This window comes from Vicugna pacos, chromosome 11 (genome assembly GCF_048564905.1).
Source record: "Vicugna pacos chromosome 11, VicPac4, whole genome shotgun sequence".
NCBI lineage: Eukaryota > Metazoa > Chordata > Mammalia > Artiodactyla > Camelidae > Vicugna > Vicugna pacos.
The window spans coordinates 60,145,488-60,166,818 of record NC_132997.1 but is presented as its reverse complement, the minus strand read 5'-3'; the positions used below and the strand labels follow the sequence as shown (position 1 = coordinate 60,166,818).

At 35.8% G+C, this 21,331-nt stretch overlaps 2 protein-coding genes across 18 annotated transcripts in view; one reads left to right on the top strand and one right to left on the bottom strand.

The window, feature by feature from the left end:
- PHYHIPL (phytanoyl-CoA 2-hydroxylase interacting protein like) overlaps positions 1–12,081 on the top strand; it is a 49,271-nt gene extending 37,190 nt beyond the window's left edge. For all 4 annotated transcript variants that reach the window (XM_006209090.4, XM_072971489.1, XM_031682490.2 and 1 more), the window contains 4 exons: positions 3,251–3,447; positions 5,270–5,444; positions 8,511–8,628; positions 11,009–12,081. In XM_006209090.4, the coding sequence (XP_006209152.1) occupies positions 3,251–3,447; positions 5,270–5,444; positions 8,511–8,628; positions 11,009–11,543 (1,025 nt within the window). In that variant the 3' untranslated portion in view covers positions 11,544–12,081. The remainder of the gene's footprint in view (positions 1–3,250; positions 3,448–5,269; positions 5,445–8,510; positions 8,629–11,008) is intronic.
- FAM13C (family with sequence similarity 13 member C) overlaps positions 1–21,331 on the bottom strand; it is a 344,617-nt gene that overhangs the window by 20,620 nt on the left and 302,666 nt on the right. For 8 of the 14 annotated variants that reach the window (XM_072971482.1, XM_072971483.1, XM_072971481.1 and 5 more), the window contains 5 exons: positions 19,757–19,852; positions 18,339–18,538; positions 16,783–16,884; positions 13,469–13,593; positions 9,864–10,076 (listed from right to left, as the gene is read on the bottom strand). In XM_072971482.1, the coding sequence (XP_072827583.1) occupies positions 13,470–13,593; positions 16,783–16,884; positions 18,339–18,538; positions 19,757–19,852 (522 nt within the window). In that variant the 3' untranslated portion in view covers positions 9,864–10,076; position 13,469. Of the gene's footprint in view, positions 1–9,863; positions 10,077–10,600; positions 10,804–13,468; positions 13,594–14,423; positions 14,517–16,782; positions 16,885–18,338; positions 18,539–19,756; positions 19,853–21,331 lie in introns of those variants that run through there. The other 6 variants (XM_072971476.1, XM_072971477.1, XR_012077447.1 and 3 more) reach the window with 5 other exon arrangements.

Here is a 21,331-nt window from a genome sequence, read left to right as displayed (position 1 = left end):
ATTCCCAACAAAATAGATTTTAAAATAAAGACTGTTACAAGAGACAAAGGAGGGAACTACATAATGCTCAAGGGATCAATCCAAAAAGAGTATATAACAGTTGTAAATATGTATGCACCCAACATAGGAGCACTTCAACATATAAGGCAATTGTTAACAGACATAAAAGGAGAAATTGACAATAACACAATAATAGTGGGGGACCTTAACAACCTACTTACATCAATGGACAGATCATCGAGACAGAAAATCAATAAGGAAATACAGGCCCTAAATAACACATTAGATGGACTTAATTGATATCTATAGAGCATTCTATCTGAAAGCAGCAGAATACACATTCTTCTCAAGTGCACATGGAACATTCTCCAGAATAGACAATTGATTTTTGACAAGAGTGCCAAGGCAACTAAATGAAGAAAAAGATAATCTTTTAAACAGTGCTGGGACAACTGCATATCCATATGAAAAAAAATGACCCTGGACCCCTACTTCACGCCATATACTATGAAAATTAACTAGGACTGGATCTAAAACTTTAATGTAACTGTTAAAACTATAAAGCTCTTAGAAGAAAATTTAGGTGTAAATCTTTGTGACCTTGGCTTAGGCAATGGTCTCTTAGATATGACACCAAAAGTACAAGATAGATCATAAGTGTGGATGAGGATATGGAGAAATTGGAACCCAGTTACACTGCTGGTGGGATTGTGAAATGGTGTAGCCACTTTGGAAAATAGTTTGGCGATTCCTCAGCAAGTTAAACATAAAGTTGCCATATGAACCAGCAGCAATTCCATTTCTAGACATATACTCAAGAGAAGAGAAGAACATATATTCACACAAAAACTTACACATGAATGTTCATAGCCACATTATTTATAATAGCCAAAAAGTAGAAACAATCCAAATGTTGAGCTGATAAGTAAATAAACAAAAGCTGGTGTATCCATACAATGAAATATTATTCAGCAGTGAAAAGAAGAATTTATACAACATGGATGAACCTTGAAAATATTATGTTAAGTGAAAGAAGCCAGTCATGAAGGACCACATATTCTGTGATACCATTTAAATGAAATACCCAGTATAGGCAAATCTAGAAACAAGAAATAGATTAGTAATTGCCTAGGGCTGAGGTCAGAGGGGACATGAAGAGGTTGGGGTTGGGGAGTGATGACTCAGGTATGTGGAGTTTCTTTTTGGTATGAAAGAAAAATGTTCTCTGATTCATTGTGTGGAACGTGGATGGATGCATGACTCTGAATCTACTAAAAGCCATTGAAATTGTACACTTTAAATGAATAGTTGTATGGCACATAAATTATATTTCAATAAGTCTGCTTTTTAAAATCTGATCTTTTTTTCCTAAGGCAACTTGAGTTCAGTGAAAGAAGAGCCATATGTATGAAATGAATCAGTATAATTTGGCCATATTTTCGGTTTGCATTTTAATAATTGCTATTGTTAGAAACGTGCTTTTGAAATGTTTGTTCTGAAAAAGCACCTTTCTTATTTTGGATGGATAAAAAGTGCCACTTACTGGTTCTCCATTCAGTACCAACGAGCAGTATAGCTAGAGTTATGAAAACTGTTTGGCACATAGAGACATGTAGCTAGAATTACCCTAAAGACGAAGTCTTACTGATAAAGGGAAGCTGCCTTTGAAAGTACACTTGATCGTATAGATCTGAGGTAGAATTGGCTAGTTATTGAATATGAATGTCAGATGGATCACTGTTTCACCAGTTTTAAAGACAGAATCATTGTCTTCTGTCATTTATCTCAAAAGCTCAGTTAAAAATTGATGCACACAGCATGAAGAGGAAGGAAGTTATATGTAAACTGATATTCTTTACTAGTTTTTTCCAAGAAAGCTGCATGAAGGCTAATCTAGTGGGGGGGGTGTTAAGGAGTATAAGTAGCTTGAAAATGAGGGTTCTTGATAAACAAATTGTTTCTAGGTTTGAGCTTTATGTTGTTCTGAATGGCAAAGTATGATGTGAGCAAAAGTTACCACATTTCAATAAAGGTAAATTTTTTCTCAAGTTGTAACAATTAGAAGAGAAACTGTATAAAACAAAGTATTATATTCTTTGTAGAAAATTATATTCAAAGTAGAAAATAGTTATTTGTAACTTTAAGGTTGAATAAAGTAATAATAGAAGTTGAAATGACAAAATATAGTATTTAAGTGTCTGTATTGAAGTTTTATTTTCATTAAATTGGATCAAATGCAAAATAGCTTTTTTTTCTTAAAAAACAATTTGTTCACTCAGTTGTTGTAAAATTACATGGACAGTCATAATGCATATGATTTCTACAGAAATTTCTGCTGTTAAGAGTCCAGAAACATTTTCATTAATATTGCTTAAAGATATATTAAAGATATAAAGATATCCTGACTACAGTCAGAATCATAGGTTAAAATCTGAGCTTTTCTAAATAGAACAAAAATCACTGTTTGCATATTTTTTGCCTTCCCTTTCCCAAGGCCATTAACAGGATGCCACTTGGTTTCTTCCTTTCACTTTCCTTATGAAAGACTTCAGGCCAGAAGCAATTTGGGGATTCTGTGAGGCCAGGTGGGGAGGAGGAATAAGATGAAGGAGTAATTTTTCTGGGACTTTTATGGAGTGGGGGAAACTGGGATATGATAGAAGCACATAAGAGAAGAAAGAAGGATTTTTAAAAGTATTATTCAAGAAATGACAATAAAGAACTTTCATTATTTTGAAATTATTTTTTGATTGTCATATAGTTTCTCTGGCCACAACACAGCTTGGGATGAGACAATATGGGTCAAAGATGTAATAAGACTGGGAATTGTCAAAAGTTTTCTATCAGTAATTGAGATGGGAGCGTAGGGGCGGAGAGCGCAGTCTAATCTGGAAATGGAAGGTATTGCCACAGGTGACATTCATTATTGTTGCTTTTAGTTTTTGTTGATCAAGATTTGCTATTTTATTCTATGTAGGAACAAGCTATGTGGCTGATTTATGACCTACCATTTTTATCATGAATAACAATGACATCTATTGAATTTTATGTTGGTTTGGGGGCGGAGGTGGGAAGGGAACATAGGAAGGAGAAGTGGAGTAACATTTGGTCCAGTATGCCTTCCTTATATATGAAACAAACGTGGCAGGTCTATATTTTCTCTTTTTGTCTTGTCATTTGTCATATTCTGCTCTGTAATGTTAGCCAAAGTGAAAGCATTTTCTCTATCTTGTGGATTGTTTTCCTGCAGGTAACAAATCACAGGACAGTGGCATAGCAGAGATGGAAGAACTTCCGGTACCACATAACATCAAAATAAGCAACATTACATGTGACTCATTCAAGATTTCATGGGAAATGGATGCAAAATCAAAGGATCGTATTACACACTATTTCATTGACCTTAATAAGAAGGAGAACAAGAACTCCAATAAATTTAAACACAAGGTAAAATAACATCCTTACATTCATTTGTGTCTTGAAACTTTCTAAATATGATGACATTTTGACAGAAGGAATAATGTTCTATTAATTACTTATGACACTGGGAAGAAACTCTATTCCTCTAAGAAATTTTTGTTAGAAAATGAAATGCCAAGTATATTGCTAAAATACAGTTTTTTCCAGAAAAGGTGAAACTTTGAGTCTCATACAGAAAATGAACATGTGTTAAAGATTTTATTTAACTCACTAATGAGGTAACTGATGTGGTATTACAACCAATTCAAAGGATGATCCAAAAAAAAGGCACCTTTATGGATCAGGACATTGAAATAAATGTAGAAGTGGAGGCAAAGCCGGTCTGGGGTGGGGGAAGGGGCAAGAGCAGGAGGGGAGGGTTGTACTTCCACTGGACAAAGTTGACTTGCATGTATTTAGACAAGAATAACTGAATTGTTATCAGTTGTCTACAAATCACAGAGTTGTAAAAATAGAATCAGAAGGAGATAGACAGAAGTGTGCTATAGACGATTCATAGCTTTCCACTGAAGCACACGTTTTCATATAACTGCCAAAAGAAGAATGTGATGCAGCTTATAAACTTTAGGATATTTGTTAAAATACTTTAGGGCTGAAAATTGTTTTATGTAGTCAATTTTATTTTATGGTTTGAGAATAAAAAGTAACTTTTAGGTATTTTAGACATGCAGCAATTCTGGTGTTCATTCTCTTACCTGCCTGCTTACCACATTTTTTCTGACAGGCATCCCCCTTCAGAAGTAGCTACAGAAAGGATAATAGTTACCTGGTTTAAGAATTCTTTGTGTTTCAGTATTTTCACTGATGATGAAAACTGACCTTTTTTTTTTTTAATACTGATACTAAATTTTAACTTGGCAAATATTTTGGAAGAATTGTCTTGTCTGGAAACTATACATTGTACTAGATGTGTAATTATAATACTAATGGTAAATGAGGCTTATCCATCCAGATAAGTGCGACAGAACAAGATTGGCAAGTCGTTATTTTCCCCATGTTTTTATTGTAATTGTGCTTCCTGGTCTTGCATACTCTCTTTGCTGACTTTTGCCTTCTTGAAGTAGTTTTGAAATATTTAGCATTAAATGATGAGGGATCAAATCAAGATTTGATCCTCTGTCTTCATTCCACACTTAGAATATCATACCTTAGGAAATACAGTGAATATTCAACTAGCAGGTTTAACTACCTTATTAATCATTGTTCAAAAATGTCTAAACCTTTCTGTGACACATAGACTCCATACTTGAATACAAGTAAAGCAAATGTCACCTCATTTGTATATAAAACTGAATCATTTACTTTTAAAATGTTCTGTCCCCTCACATATTTTTAATAATGGGCTACTTGTATAAAATTATTGTATAGTATAAGTTAAACAAATATAATATTTTAAAATACTAAATCTGTTGAATTTTTATTTGTTTTTGTTTGTGTTGCTTTATCATTTAGCATTATAATACTGCATTTTAAGGAGCATATTAAGGAGTGTACGGAGAAGAACATTATACTGGAAATGGATCCAAGTACATTTATGTCATTAGCTAGCCTGTCCCTTGATCAAATTGGGCCTTAATTTTTATATCTGGAAAATAAGAGATTTGAATCTAATAATTGCTAAATATCTTTAAACAGAAAACTTGTCATCAGCCAGGACTTTAATAAGTTCTTCCATATTATTTACAGTTGATTCAAGTTATACTGCTGAATTTGTTTATTTTCTTTCTCCCTTCCTTCTCCTTTCCTCTCTTTCTTCTTTCCTTCCAACTTCCCTTTCTTCTTTTCTTAGGATGTTCCAACAAAACTGGTGGCAAAAGCTGTTCCCTTGCCGATGACTGTCCGTGGACACTGGTTTTTGAGCCCAAGAACTGAGTATACAGTAGCAGTGCAGACTGCCTCAAAACAGGTTGATGGTGATTATGTTGTGTCTGAATGGAGTGAAATTATAGAATTCTGCACAGCAGGTAAGAGAACCGGGTACAAAAACGGGGGAAAAAACTTACTTAATAGTTCCTGGAAAGCTAATTATAGAAAATATATTTTTTGTAATTATGAAGTGATACATCTTGCATTGGTCATTTTTGCATTGCCACTAGCATTGTGACAGAGGGAGCTGAGGTTCTCAGCAAAAACTAGGTAATGGCATTAAATTACTTCTGTGCTACATGCACAGTTTGATTTTTCAGAATGAAAGCTCTGCAAATAAAAATTGATGCAGTTTAAAAATATACTCAGCGTATTTTGAGATTCATTTTGAGAGAGAGCTTTATTTTTCTTCCTTTTTTTTTTAATTTCTTATTTTACAACTCTTAAAAGAAGCCAGGAGCATCCTTCTCTATTTAAGAGAATGGAGGCTGATCTCAATGACTAGCAGAAATGTCACTGGATTTTTCACTTGAATGCTGAAAATCTCTAAGCTAAAGTCGTGTGTGTGTGTGTCTGTGTGTGTCTGTGTCTGTCTTTGCTCCATTAGAAAATATCTCAGCCATTTAGCACTGGGATATCTGATGTGGAGAATCCATCCCCTTAGATCTTGAACTGTACCTTAATAATAGACTGGTTTGTAAATGTTACCATTCATCTTATTCATTTATCTATTTGTTTATTTATTCAATCAAGAAACAATTATTTATTGAGCACTTAAGTAGGTGGTGAAGGGCAAAAATATATCTCTATTTTAACACGTCTGTCATCTCCTTTTGTCTCTGAGAAGGGGCTTTGTTTCCTCTTTGTCTAGGTGATTGTATTCTCTATAAAATTGTAGAGAGAGGCTGAGTGTTTGTTTCAACACAAAGGAGCTTGTGGAAAAAGTCTTTAAAACAATTTGCCTCACCTATTGCAGGTTGCTTAGCAACCTTCCCCAGCTGAGACATCCTTCAGATAAATCAGCTTTTCTTCCCCCATAGCCTCACACTTGCATTTTTTTTTAGACTCAGTATGTGCTTAGTTACTGCTGTATGTCTCCTTAAGATACCATTGATTATAATAAGAGCCACCATTTTATGTATCTAGTGAAAAAACACTGCCAATTAAACTGTGAAACAGTGTTTTGTTATAACATTTATTGTCAGACTCATGTCAAAGATGCTAAAATGTGAAAAAATACATTTTAAAATGAAATATGGCATACATCATAGTCCAGTAAGCAGTAACCACTTAGCTAAAGATTTCAATATTATATACTGTGTAGAGAATTCTTATTGATGTGACTTCTACCTGTATTTGTGTCATACTAAAATTAATATATCCTTTCAACTGTTTCCTGAATTAAAACTCCTCCTTGGAATCTACCTCATGTTTACTCTTACTTACACATTTCCATTTACTTTTATTGCATCCTACCAGGGAGGTTTAATCTAAGTAAGACACAGTAAAACAGTATCTTTTGACACTGTTTTAATACATACTATTTTCCCTAGGACTGCACCAAACAATACCATAGTGTTTGTTCATTTTAAAAAGCTATAATTTACCTGCTAAAACCCGATTTGACAATAGGGAAAGGTGTGAAATATTACTTCTTTTTTAACTTAAGCCCTCTGGCATTTTCAGTTCAGAAATAACTATATACATACACACATATACACATATTCACTCTGTCCTATATATAACTACCTTAGTACATCTTTTATTTCTACGTCTGTCAAGAAAAACCTTGTTGTCTTACTTTTCTTTAGAGTGATCTCCCTATTGCTCTTTTATTCAGATGCATCCTATAACTCTTCTAAGGAAATTATCGGATAAATAAATAAGGAAAATGCCAGGTTTTAAATGTGCCACAATATTTTTATGAATTATTTTGCATTTTTATTTTTAGATTTTATTAAATCTAATGGGAACTTAAGCAGTTCAAAGCTTGTTATTTCAGTTTATCAAAATAATTCAGAGCTTATTTTGCATAAACTTTATCCATAACCTTGACTCTGCACATTTTGAGACAGCTGTTTTATATAAAATGCCTTTCAATCTAGACATATAATTCACTCATAATTTATTGGGCATGATTGTGCTATGCACTGTGTAGAGTACTGGAAATAAAACAGAATGCCACTAATTTCTAGTCTAGTCCATGACAGAGATAAAACCCTGTAAGTCATAGTTGTCTGTATATTTACCTCTTCCCTTAGACAGTGAATTCTTTGAGAGGAAGAAAAATATTGTTTTCTTTTAACTTGATCATTTAATTTTGCAAGATGCCTTGTACATCATATGTTCTAACCTAAATGCTTGTCGAGCCAGTAAAGCAGTGAGTAAACAAAGTATGCTGCCATGAGTAGTTCAACTAGGTTTCTCTTGTTTGGAAAGTCTTAAAATCTTTATAGATCAAAATTTTTGCCTAGATTGTAGTACAAGAGTTTGGCAACAATCCTCAGTTTTCGAAACAAAAAGTTGGTGAAAAGATCAGATTAGTTTGAGAGATGCTTTAGACTTCCATGAGTCTTGTGTATTCAAGAACTACCAACCAGGAGCCAGAGATCTAGTCTCTAAGTTACAAGCTTTATGGTCATTTGGCAAATTAAACTGTGACAAGCCTCAATCTCTGCATCAATAAGATGGTCATACTTAATTTACCTTGCCAACTCCAAAAATTGAGGGAGTAAATTAAATGAACATTTTTACTGTTACTCCTTTAAATTCCATCTGCTATTGATTGCAGGTTACAATAAATCTTTTATTTGGTTTATCAGTTGATTAAAGAAAGGCTAGTATGGTGCTGATTGACATTACTTGGACTATGCAGAATCTGCATTCCTTATTTAACATTTTGGTTTCAGGATCTTTAATTTCAATGAATGAAAAAAAAATGCAAGGGTATTCTAAAAAGCAACCATAAACCACAGCAAACACTTTTGCAGAAAGAAAAAAAAAATATGCCTCACAAAGATAATGTTTTCCTGTTTAAGTGTAATTTCCTATTCACTAAGATGAACTTCCTGAGAGTAAATTTTAATAGTGTACAATGTAATAAGCATGTAGTTGACACTTTTGATAAATGTATTTTTAATAAGACTTTTTTTGGTTATTTTCAGACTATTCAAAAGTTCATCTAACACAGCTGTTGGAGAAGGCCGAAGTGATTGCAGGACGGATGCTTAAATTTTCTGTTTTTTATCGTAACCAGCACAAAGAATACTTTGACTATATTCGGTAAGGATCAAAATATGTACACTGATTTGCTTTACTAAGTGCCATTCCAAATTTCTAGCTCAGGTTTCCCGAGTCTGCTTCTGTGAAACAGCAATTTCATCTTTCTTCGCAAAACAGTTGATTATACTCTGACTTTTATTTCCCAGAAATAATTAAGTAGAAAAAGTCAGATTGTGGGATGTTTTTTCCGCTTCACTTAGATTCCTTTCCATAATCACTTGTAATACCAGTTGCTATCAATTTGAGTGGAAGATCTTAAACCTCCAGGGTTAAGACTGATGAGCATTTCATATACAGGTACACACTCCCCTAATTCCCAATAAGTCAGTGCCTTCTGTCTCATACAAACTACTAAATTTTCTCCTTTTCTTATGGGTTGCTGAAAATGAGAGAATAAAAGTGTGACCCTTTAATTAAATATTGTGGTGAATCAGGTGAGATTTTCAGGCTTATGCCTACACAGAAATCTCTCAGCCATTATCTTGGGTTAATTATTCATGAGGAAAATCTGTTTACTTTTGAATTCTAGTGTTCATAAGATATCTTAGAAATACTAGATGTTTATCCCTGGAAGCAGTTTCCAAGAATTCAAAAGAATTTCACACTACAAGTAGTTTTAATACTTACAGCCCTTTAATATTTATAGGAAGTTTCAGGAGAGTGTTTTAAAGTGAGACTGAAACTTTTAAATTGATAAATGCTATATAGGTTCTAAAACTTCTACATGGTAACCCTGTAAATTGTCATTTTAAATGCTTTAGTCTCACTTTAAAACTCAAGTATTCTTGACGGGATTGTATATGAAAAAAATTTAGGAAGTTTTGTTATTTTTTGCTTAACTCTAGTTTTTCTTAAATCAAAATTGTGGTTCCAGATCTAAATAAGCTGCAAGCTGCAGAAATGCAAAGGGAATCACAGAGGAATGAATTTAGGCATGTGTGTTCTTCAAATTGAGTACTTTGTAATATATATTTTTATATTTTTTATCGTGAAAATTTTTCCTGCCTTCTGTTGGAATATCCTATACAGAGTTTAGTCCATAATTTGCTTAGCTGGAAAATTATTTACCTCTGACTATATAGTTCATGGCAGATGCCATTGATCTAATTTAGAGAATATGCACTGGGAGATACAACACAAACTACACCTGTTGATGTTGAATAGGGATGACCATACATACTTGGTAAGAAAGGCATTTCCTTATAGTTGTTAAGCATAAAATTAGAAATAAAAGATCCACTGTTGCTATTTTCTTTAATAATACATTAATAGGATAAATCATCTTTGGTACTAGGCTGATTGCTGGACTATTGCCAGCGTTTGCTGTAGGTGGCCACTAGAGGTCACCAGTTCTCTGATTTTTTTTTTTTCTCTGTCCTCTGGGAATTGGCCTTCTGTTTCCAGGTCCTTGCATACTCTAGAATTTGTTCCATTTGTTTTCAGAGATCCTTCCAAGAAGAAAAAAGATAGAGAGCATGGAAAATGGAAAAAATTATTGTATATATGATTGATTCCAATATATTAGTATGAAAGGTGTATTTACTAACAAGGAAATTTACCTCTTGGATTTTCCATGATAGTTGTAAAATCCATGTAAATTATATTTTGATGCAGTATATGTACATATATTTACACACACACATATACACACTTGCCAAAGCATGGGTACAATTTTTCAACATTGGTTTTTTAAAAAGCTGTATTAACTGAAGCTACGTTAGCATCAGTGAATCCTATCCTTTTAGGTAATGCACTCTGTAATCAGTGCACACTTTATCAGGATTAATTTAAAATGTCATATTGTTATTCACAGTGCTTGAATAGAAAGGAACCTTTCACTTAGCTGACACTTTCCAAATCATTGAGTTATGCAAAAACCCTAGATAAATTCTGACTCAGTTCACATGGGATGAACTCATTTTGGTATCTTCCTCTAGAAATGAATTCCTAAATGAATATTGCTTTACCTTACCCCAAATCAAAATATGCTCTCTCTTCAAGTTCACTAGGTAGTCTAACTGTCCTTAAAACACCTGTCTCTGAAGGTTTTCTCTTCAGGAATCCACTGAGATGGTAGACACGTATAAGAACTCCAGCACTTCCTGGTGCTAGACTGTATTTCCTCAAAGATGACGTTTGTCACTGGTGTTAGGGCATTTCTCGTAGCCGGAGCACCTGTTGAGATTTGGTCAAGGCTAGAATTTAGCCACCTATAGGTAATGTCAAAAGATGCATTATCCTTGATCTGATGGTAGGATGGATGAGCACTCAGGCTTTTAATACCAGACAGTTGACGTTCAGGCCTATCACCATTGAATGCTGCACATCAGCAGCTTTACCACAGCTGTACCAAGCAGTGACCATTTGTTTTCTCTTGCAGAGAGCATCATGGGAATGCTATGCAGCCCTCTGTCAAGGATAACAGTGGCAGCCACGGTTCTCCCATCAGTGGAAAACTAGAAGGCATCTTCTTCAGCTGCAGCACTGAATTCAATACTGGCAAACCACCGCAGGATTCACCTTATGGAAGATACAGGTTTGAGGTTGCGGCAGAAAAACTTTTTAACCCCAATACTAACTTATACTTTGGGGACTTCTACTGTATGTACACTGCTTATCATTATGTGATTCTTGTTATTGCCCCAGTGGGATCACCAGGAGATGATTTTTGTAAGCAGCGCCTTCCTCAACTGAATTCCAAGGATAATAAATTTTTGACCTGCACAGAAGAAGATGGGATGCTGGTTTACCACCATGCCCAAGATGTCATTTTAGAAGTCATTTACACTGACCCTGTGGATCTTTCTCTAGGCACCGTGGCAGAAATCACTGGTCATCAGCTCATGAGTTTGTCTACTGCAAATGCAAAGAAAGATCCCAGCTGCAAAACCTGTAATATCAGTGTTGGACGCTAATGCCCACTTTTCTTATTCTTAGTCCTTTTCTTCCCTTAGGAGCGTTGATCCTCTGTTGTCCATTTTCATCACCAGATGTTTTCCACTGACGCATGCACATGCCACTATCACCAAAAGCAAACTGCCACTTTTCAAATTTCATTCAGAGCTGTTTTAGTGTTTCCCATTCCCTGCCCTTCCCACTACTTTCAATGATGAAATAGCCTCAGTTGTCCTTCTGACACTTTCTTGCCTAGATGCTGCAATGTTTTTATTTTTCCTTTATGCCAAACGTAACAAAACAATTATATAAACTGCTTTAGCAAAATATAAAATAGCTTATAAATGGTGTTTAAATATGCACTCATTTTAATCTACTGAACAAATATTGGGATAACTCCAAACCGCATGAAAGGGTGTTAATTGCAGCATGAGTTAAATCCTGAAGCTTAGAATTGTCAGCACTTCCAACTTGTTGTTTGACAGTGTTATTTATGTTATTTATATTAGCTAACAGGAAACTACTGTGTTTCAACATAATAAATATAATAGAAAAATATTTTATTTGTATTGTTGTATAAAATATTTACAATCTTATAGAATATATAGAGTTACATTTTAATAGCAATTGTATACATGTCATGAAACCATTTCCCTTATCAAAGATGTAGTTTGTAAACCTCAGATAGCTGTGTAATCTGTCCTGTTACAAGTAGGTGACTTAATTAAACAAATGTATGAAGGACATTATTCTGATTCATACAAGTTATAAACCACCAGGTAAATACAGAGAAAACAATAACCCCATGAAAGTGTGCTTCTGAAAAGTCAATACTCTTCCCATCCAAACTATATGAAAATGTGAATACAAACATGGTTGTTGGTATTAAGAGAAAAATGTTGACCTTTTACTTATTTTTATATAAGCAAAAAGTAATAAATATGTGGTTTGGTACAAAATAATAACAAAACAATATACACTAAAGTTCATGAAGTAAATCAAATACTCTGTCTTCACTTCCAAGGTGTCATAACAAACCATTTTCCAAACCTTTCCTTTTATACAGAATGAGGAACAACTACAGCTCATGAGAAAGTTTTTTGACTTTACAAAGACCTTGGAACATTAAGAAAAACACGTATTCCCAATGGAAAAATAGTTATATAATCTTAGAGTAAACAAAACAATTAGCAATCATAACTGTGATCACATTAATTATATACTACAGACACATCTATCCAAAATACCTATTTTCAAATTTCGATACAATATTTTAATATAAACATCTCTCAGTTATAGACAAAGATAAATGCACAAAGTACATGCTATCAGAATGAACTTTGGTAATCAGAAATGTAAAATTTTAAGTAACATAAAATACTGTGCTATTTTTATATAGAAATAAAAAATTAGCAGTAACACACTCTAGTATATTTTAGGGTGCTTAAAGCTTAGCAGACTTAAGGGACAAGGTAGTAAATTTTTTTTGTCACTTAAAAAATCTATTAGAAGTTTCAAATAAATTACATTCTTACTAGCTGTATTCCTTCCTACATGAAATTAAGAGTTTCTCTTCTTACTGATATTTTAAAGTCATGCTGTTTTCCATATGCCAATATAAGCAAACTTTCGACACTAAATAGACTCTATCTGACAAGTGACCCATTGAACATGGTGATGCTTTGTGTTATTTAGAGTTGATAAAATAGCTGTTTTCTAACATAATTATACTGAGTTTTCTCCTTGTCCTGGAGAAGGCTGAATTTTATTTTCCAATTATACTGTTACTTGTATTTTCCCCCCATTTTACTCCCTTCTGTTCTTAAAACAGCTAATACTACCACTAAAGTGCTTCAGTTTTCAGTTGTCAAAAGTACTTAGCAAGAATGGCAGAGGAAGATAAACGACTCTCTCAGGTGAAAGCAATCACAAACATTTTCTGTACCTCAGATAGTTTTGGCCACATCCTGCTTGCTGATGAGGACCTCTAACAGCCTCAGTTTGGCTTTGATGTGCTTGTATTCATAGTACTCATCTGCCATGGGTATCTTATCTTCCTTTTGTGGACTTCTGCAAAAAAAAAAAAATACCATCTATTAGTTCATAAGGAACCAAGTCATTAAAAGTCCTTTTTGAATCCTTAAATGAAAAAAAGGACAGGGTAGCAGTTTCTACTTGATTTTTACATCTTTTTTTTTTTCCCTTCCCTTTCATCTTCATTCACTCCCTCATCCATGTGTTACTAGGTCTCAATATAGCAGTACTTTTTGAGAAGCTAAGTATCATAGGTATTTTGCAAATATGATCCAGTGCATAGACATATAACATTGAGGCAACTGAAAAGGTCTGAGTAAAAAATAAAAAAATCAGAACCTTCAAGGCATTTCTTATCTAGTCATTCTCCCATTACCCACACCACAGTTCCATGCTGTGCAGTGTTTCGTCTTTAGAGTGATAGTTGTTAAAAATATCAACCAAAAAATACTACAGAAATTATACTAATAGAAACAACAAATTTATAGTAATAAGAGAAAAACTCAGTATCTACCTTAAAAACATGAAATATTTCTAAGTTTTCTTGTAATTATTATATCTGTCTCTGCTACTGTATAGAAGAACCACTGAGAACTGAGAATTTCCTTTAAGGAATTTATGAGTCTAAATTGTAGTGATTCCCTTTGCACACTAATTCTACTAAGACCAGGTACATGATGATGCATCTGTTTTTATAAAAATGCATTTTAACTACTACACGTTCTTGACATTTACTTTGAAGAATACTTGGGTAACACCTGGAGTTCAAACTATTTGCCTTCCCACAAAAATAAACTGATTGCCAGGATATGTTTTCTAAAGGACAATAGCTACTTCAGGATCTCAGAAGGGTCTTTTCTCCTTACTTAATAAAGATGGCCAATTGCTTTTAGAATATTCCATCCGTAAGTCTGAAGTACGAAGGGTGGAAAACACACGTGAAGTCTCCACAATTGCTACTGAAAATAAGCACGAGCACTCTCCAATTAGACCACCGGGCAGGCAGCAAGCACGGGACGTTCCACCTAGACCCCATCTACTTTCCCAGTACTGATAAGATGACAAATAAAAGAACCGTTAATCTATAAATAGAACCCCTAAGAATGTAGTTATCTACTGGTGGTGTAACACTGTATGCTGCCCTGAAATAATCTTGTTCAGAACAGAGAACAATGCTCAAATCTATACACGGGGTTCTTTTTAAATGTTGTCTCAGTTACATAATTCTTTGCCTCCATTCTGTGTTCTGGGCCAAACTTATAACTGGGTGTCTAAATACCATCTTAATTTGTGTAAACAGATCTAAGTGAAAAAATGGTCTAATTTACATGGAAACACTAATAGTCCATTATGTAATTTTCTCTGGCCCTGCATACTCCATTTTGGCTAATAAACCAGGGTACACTGGCCAGAGTGAAAATTTTTTCAAAATATTTCCTTAAGCAGTTTTCCCATTATATAAAATACACTACTGTTTAGCACAGTTCTTGGCTCATAACTTAATAATGTCATATCTATATAATTATGCTTCTTGCATGGTGAGTATTACCAAGAACATTCACAGTACCTTAGAATTTTTAATAATCCATTTGCATGATTATTTTACCTATGGATAGTTAACCTTTCCCAATGAAATGTTTTAGGAAAATAAGATTAAGATCCGTATTTTCTAGCCATTCAACTATTTGACTTTACTAGTAACATAGCACCGCTTCTGCAGTTAGTTTAAGTGTGTTGCCACAAGAGGGCATATAACCTCAGTCAACTATCAGGCGCATGTGAAGTGGGTCTGGGACTCACTTGTGCACAGAATGCTAACAAGCAGAACATTAACTTCCCCGTATGTGGAAAGGCATGCAAGTGCTGCTGCAGACCATTAGGCAGGACCACTAACACATGGGGCAGCTCTCCAACTCTTCAAATTCCTGGGTTCAAATAGGTTAAAAAGATGTAAAAATTGTATGGTAATTTTGTAAAGGCAGAAGTAGAAATGGAAAAAGGAAACAAGAAATTACGTCTCATGTTCTAAATTTAACAGCCATATAACACTCCTCACTAGATAGTTAGCAGCAGCAGCAAGGTAAGTACTTTGGACTTATAGTCACCAACTGGAAGGAAAGATTCCAGCCAGAACACTTGGTGGGCTACCTCTGTACTTGCGGAGTGGAAGAAGTCTGACAGGTCTAGTCCGAGCGAGCAAGCCCTGGCGACCTGAAACGGAAAGTTACTAAGAGGTGGCAAGACTAAGCTTCCAAGCCGCTTTTAGAAAACAGTCCCTTCTCAGTCAGGGCAACCCTCGGGGCTGCTGAAGTCAAAGCCATTCAGGAGAGGCAGGCACCTAGACGGAGAAGAATGCTGAGGAGCGAGTGTATCACTGACGCCCATCACTGACTCTGCCACCTTAACAATTTGACTTTGGGAAAGTTAAAGACTGATGTCCCACGTGACAGCGACAGCTTTCCAAGGAATCCCAGGGACTCCAATCATTTCATTTTACAACTGTGGGAACAGGCTCAGGACAGCTAAGTGACCTGTCTCTGTCTCTTATAACCTTTAGATAATAGATAATAACCCTTATCTCATGATTTTATACATATATACATACATACCTATAATTATATATACATATATATAAATATATATAATTTTGATGGTACACCAAAATTTCTAAGAAATTAATGGAGTGCATAAAGAAACGTGGGTTGACATAGAAAAGTAGAGGATGTAACTAAACATTTATTTAAGGGATAGAAAGAATATAGCTGTGAATGTTTGACGAAACTCCTGAAATAAAATAATTAAGGGTAGATCCCGATGCTTAATGGATATATGTAAAGCAAATGAAGAATTATTTAAGTAGGGAATAAATTGTGGAACTAAGGAACTAAGAACAAAGAAGTTATATGGGCTGAAAAATTGATTTTTTAAAGGGTTAAATAAATTCAATAGCTATGATGAAATTTATTATGCAAAGTTGGGGGCTTGGGAAGTTCACCTTTTTTTTTAAATCTTGGTGTCTCATACCTGATAGCTACAGCCTCCCATAAAACATACCCAATAACAGCACTGTTAGAATGTTGCATTAAACAAATCCTGGGTCTAAGTCACTGTGCAGATTATTTAGGTCTTGTATAAAGTCACTGTTCCTGCAAAAAAATTGCAACTCACTCTTACAAGTAGTTTTCTAGGCAATATTAGCTCAGAAATATCTCTGCCTATACTTACCTTCCTGTTTGTTTAAAAAACTGTTCCTCAAATTCTCTTAAGGCTTTCCGAAGTCTCTTCTTGTCAGCCCTAGTTTCTCGGAGATGATCGAGAAGTACAGGCCTGTGTCAGGTAAAACACGTACTTGCCGTTAGTGAGCTCCAGCGTAACTGATTATCATGAGCTGACTGACCTGTTTAGCAAAAGTATATTATGATGTAGAAATGTTCTGCCTACAAGAGTGTCTTCTAAGTTTGGCACATGTAGAGCCTGACCAAGGGAGCACATCACAGAGGAAATAACTTGATGAAAACAACGTCATAGGAAAAGAGAAAGGACAGACAGGAGGCAAGTGGACTGAGTCCATTATAAAAAATAATGAGAGTAAAGGCCTTATGAACTCATGAGGGAGAGACAGACATTCCGGAGGAATACTCATCAGTATTTGGTGACAGACTAAACTTAAGAGGCACAGGAGGAAGAGATTTTAAAGAAAATTCTACCCTTCATCTAGTATAGAGAGAGAATGGCAAAACCCTTGGGAATGAAACAAAGAGCCAAAGAAAAAAGCTGTAATTCTGTTGCAGGTTCTACTCCGTTCTCCTAAGAGAGAAATTTACAGCAGGAATTTTCATCTGGGGAACTTATATCTGGTTTCAGAAACGTTCTGAACTTCCTTAAATTATATATGCACATTTTCCAAAAAGAAAAAGATTGCATTGCTTTAAAAAAAAAAAAAGTCCAACACCCAGCAAAAGTTAAGAATAGCTGTTTTAGAACCACCAGCAAATGGAGGGAGGGAGGAAGGAAGATTGATACTCTGCTTCCAAACAGATCACTCTTCCCTGAGCTGAAATTGGGGTACCAACTGATACAAGCACAACTCAAATCTCAGCTTACAGCTTAGTCCTTGGTCTTGCTCCTTATTTGTGGGGATTCCATCCCTATCTTGGGGCATACACTCACTACAATATAATACATGTTCAAGAAAAATCTCATAATCTGGCCTATGATACACAAACCAAAGAAGGCCAAGTGATCAAGAGGAATGCCAGCTACTGAATAATGGTAACAATAATGATAATATTAATGAAAAGCCAAATAGCTCCTGACTGAGGGGCCATTAGGATAAAAAGGTCAGCTCATTTACTTGAGGCCCAGTCTGGAGAAACCATTTTATCTAAATGGAATAGATTAGGATAAAGCCTTGACAGCTGTGGACCCAACACTGGATCCCAGTTCCTTTTGGTCCAGCATTTTCAAAGGGCAACTCTGCTTCACACGGCGCCAAGCATTACACTGGGGCCAGACCCCGCTGAAAACGTGCAACCATAGCAAACTGAACGTTAGCGTTCATGACATCTTTAGGATCTTATCAGAAGCCTTGGTTCCTCATGGCTTTGTTGTCCCTATTTTTCTGGCAAGAGGACAGATAACCAGATTGTGCTTTTAAGGCTTCTCTCTGGTAGACAGTATTTTTAGAGTTTAATAGCTCTTCTGAATTTTGTGTGCACACATAAGGTCCCCCAGACCAGAGGAGTTAAAAGGAAAACTCCACACTTAGGATTCACACTCACATGGTGGCCTCGTGTAAATTGGACATGGAGAGGGCTGGCTGTTTGACTTCTTTCTTTTCATCTGGCAGCAGGACCCTAACAGGCTCAGTCTCACTAGGGTAGGTGAGGTGGTCGCCAGCAGGGAGGTGGGATGCTGGATTTGGCAAAGAAGGTTGTGGGCTTCCCTGTGGACAGTCTTCATCAGAGTCTTCTTCCTCCTGCTTATCATAGGAAGAGTTAAAGTCACAAAATGCTAAGTGCCTCTTGAGGAAGCAAGAATAGGAAGGGGAACCGTAAACAGACATCATGAAAACAGCGACCTCTGTGCCTACTGAGAACCCACAAGGAGGCAACCAAGAGGAGCTCTTGCTCAGCTGCACCAAAAAAACTTGCAGAAGTTAATGAGCAAAGCAGGAGCCATCCTGGGCTAAAACGCTCACCAACCCAGCTCTCTTCGCTGGGCTAACGAAGGCGTAGACGTCTGGAAGGCAGTCCGGGCTGGGCCGCGGTGCCTAGTAGTTCTCCCCTTTCACCCAGACTTCTGGGCCCCAGCTTCGTAACACTTACATGGGTTGGGCTGAGATGGACTACAGACTCCTTCTGTCATCCAGAAATACCCACAATCAAGTTCTATGTGGGCCACTTTCAGATACAGAGGATACTCAGAAAATTGAAAAATTCAGGCAAGAGCTCTACCAAGGCCAAAACAAAATGGAGTTACTCCTTAACCTGTTCTGGTAATGCTTATCACGACCCAAAGATGTTCTTGCAAGGAACCAGTATCGGCTTTATCTTTAGAATTGTGGAAGTCTAAGCGTACTGTAGTATACTTAAATTCATACTTGTTAACACTTCTTTCTTTTAATACTGGTATCTTGAGCAAGTGGCTGTTTTAATATTGATGGAGTAGGATTCGTGGTGTTTTTTCTAGTTCTGTATTCCCATAAATCATTCTTTATTAAAAACAGTCTAACTCAATTTCCACATTCATATTATCTATTGCAAAAGATCTACTTATATCTTGTATAGTGATGGTCAAATGGTATCAAAGACAAATGCTGCATTGTATCAAGGAACATATTAAAGGAGAAAAAGTAACCACACACACAGAAAGGCTCTGTTTTGTCTAGCTCTGCTGTAAATTAGGTGACGCCAAACTATAATCTATTGTTTATTCTCCTCACCCAAGCAACGAAAGCAAATGTTAAAACTGGCTTCAAAAACGAAGTTGCTGTATATTCCTATTTCGTGACAGTTTTGCCCGTCACTGTTAAGCACACTGTTGGGGCTGAGGGAGGCCACGTTTCTACTTTTTGAAATAACAGCTGGCCTTGCTGGCAGCAAACAGTGCCAAGAAGGCGCCTTTGTAACTGTCCCTCGCTAAACACCGGCACAAGCACAAGGACAGGTTTCCAGGTGATGCAAGTACCGTGACTTACAATTGTTGGGATAAGGGAAGGCGTGGACAGGATGTGCTTGATAATTCTGTATCGGTCATAAAGAGGCTTTATGAGGTTCTTGTCTTGCTTAGTCACCTGGAAAACATGAAATTAATTATTGTTCCTTTCTCAAACAAGAATGAAAACATGTCAGTATTTCTAGCAGGCCAAAAAAAAAATGTTTTGAGGCCTCAGAGTAAGGGTAATAATACTCTAATGCATCAGTAATTAGGAAAAGGTAGGGCAGTCATTCATGATACCATATACGTTACATGTCAGTTTTCTTCGAGGAAAAGTTTCTTAAAGAATAGGTCCAAGTTTAGAAAGATGTGTCTATAGCTTTCTGAAGGAGTCCACTGTTTAAACAGTTAGGAGCCTGTTCTTTAATTACTTTTTCATTCTTAAAAAACCAATGGGTGATCAAGACCTATCCATTTTTCTTCTGACACATGCATTTTATCTGGACTTTCAAGATTATATCCACAGACGCCAACCTTGTCCAGGTCTTCATTTCTACATGCCTGGATTATATGCTAGTTTACTGGCTCAATCGGACATAAACTAAATACTTCGGATAAAACCTCTGAGTTCTCAATTTCCTACCTAAACGACAAGTTAAGTTGGAGTTAAAAAGTTCCTTCTGACCAAAATATTAAATAACCTCTTGGTCAAACTGATGCATTCTATTACCCCTCTGTTCTTTGACTCATCCCTAAGCACACTTTATAACATGTCACAATGTACATACAATTTTAAGGTTTCCCATTTATCTATTAATCATCTATTTACCTACCTACCTACCCCTACCTCTCCATCCAAAATGACCAAACTCCTCTGCTTGCCTTGGTTTTCCTCCCTGAGGTGTATCCTGCATTAATTTTCTATATATTTACTACACACCACCTCCTTTTCGCTCCAGTCCAAAGGTTCTCCCTTGGCAGGGAGTGGGGAGGGAATGAGAGAAACAGCGCAGAGTATAATCTCAGGTATCTCTCCTCAAAGTGCACGTGCCCAAGTGTCGAGTCTGCTTCCAGATCCGCTAAGAGAATCTTGAGGGAAAAGAAAATGGCTCCAGCGTGTGTATTTTTAAAGCCTTCTAGTCACCCCATGCTCCCCGCCACCCGTCCCTGGTGAGGACCACTCCGGCCCATACTCATCTCCCTTGTCTCTGAACTTCTCCGTATCTGTCTGGGCCTTAGCTGTTTCCCATATTTCAGTCCTATCTCCCCAAATAATTTACAAGTTTCCTGAGGACAAAGATTATATCATATACCCCTTTAAATTCTCACAGGATCCAACACGTCCCTTTCCCTATTACTAATCTAACAACCCAGGTTTACATGCAAAAGTACTCTAGTTTTTAATAATCATATAAATTCCACAGGCTATAATCTAAGGTTCTTTTATTTTCAGTAGAAATAATATTTCTCTGTAGAGCCTTTTAAATATTGGTTAAGTAACCCCAAGAACCCTTCATTTTCTAGCCCAATCATTCCTTAAACATTTTCAGTCATGACACATCTTTACAAGAAAAATTTTTTTTTCCTCTCATATATTCCATGAGATTTCATATAT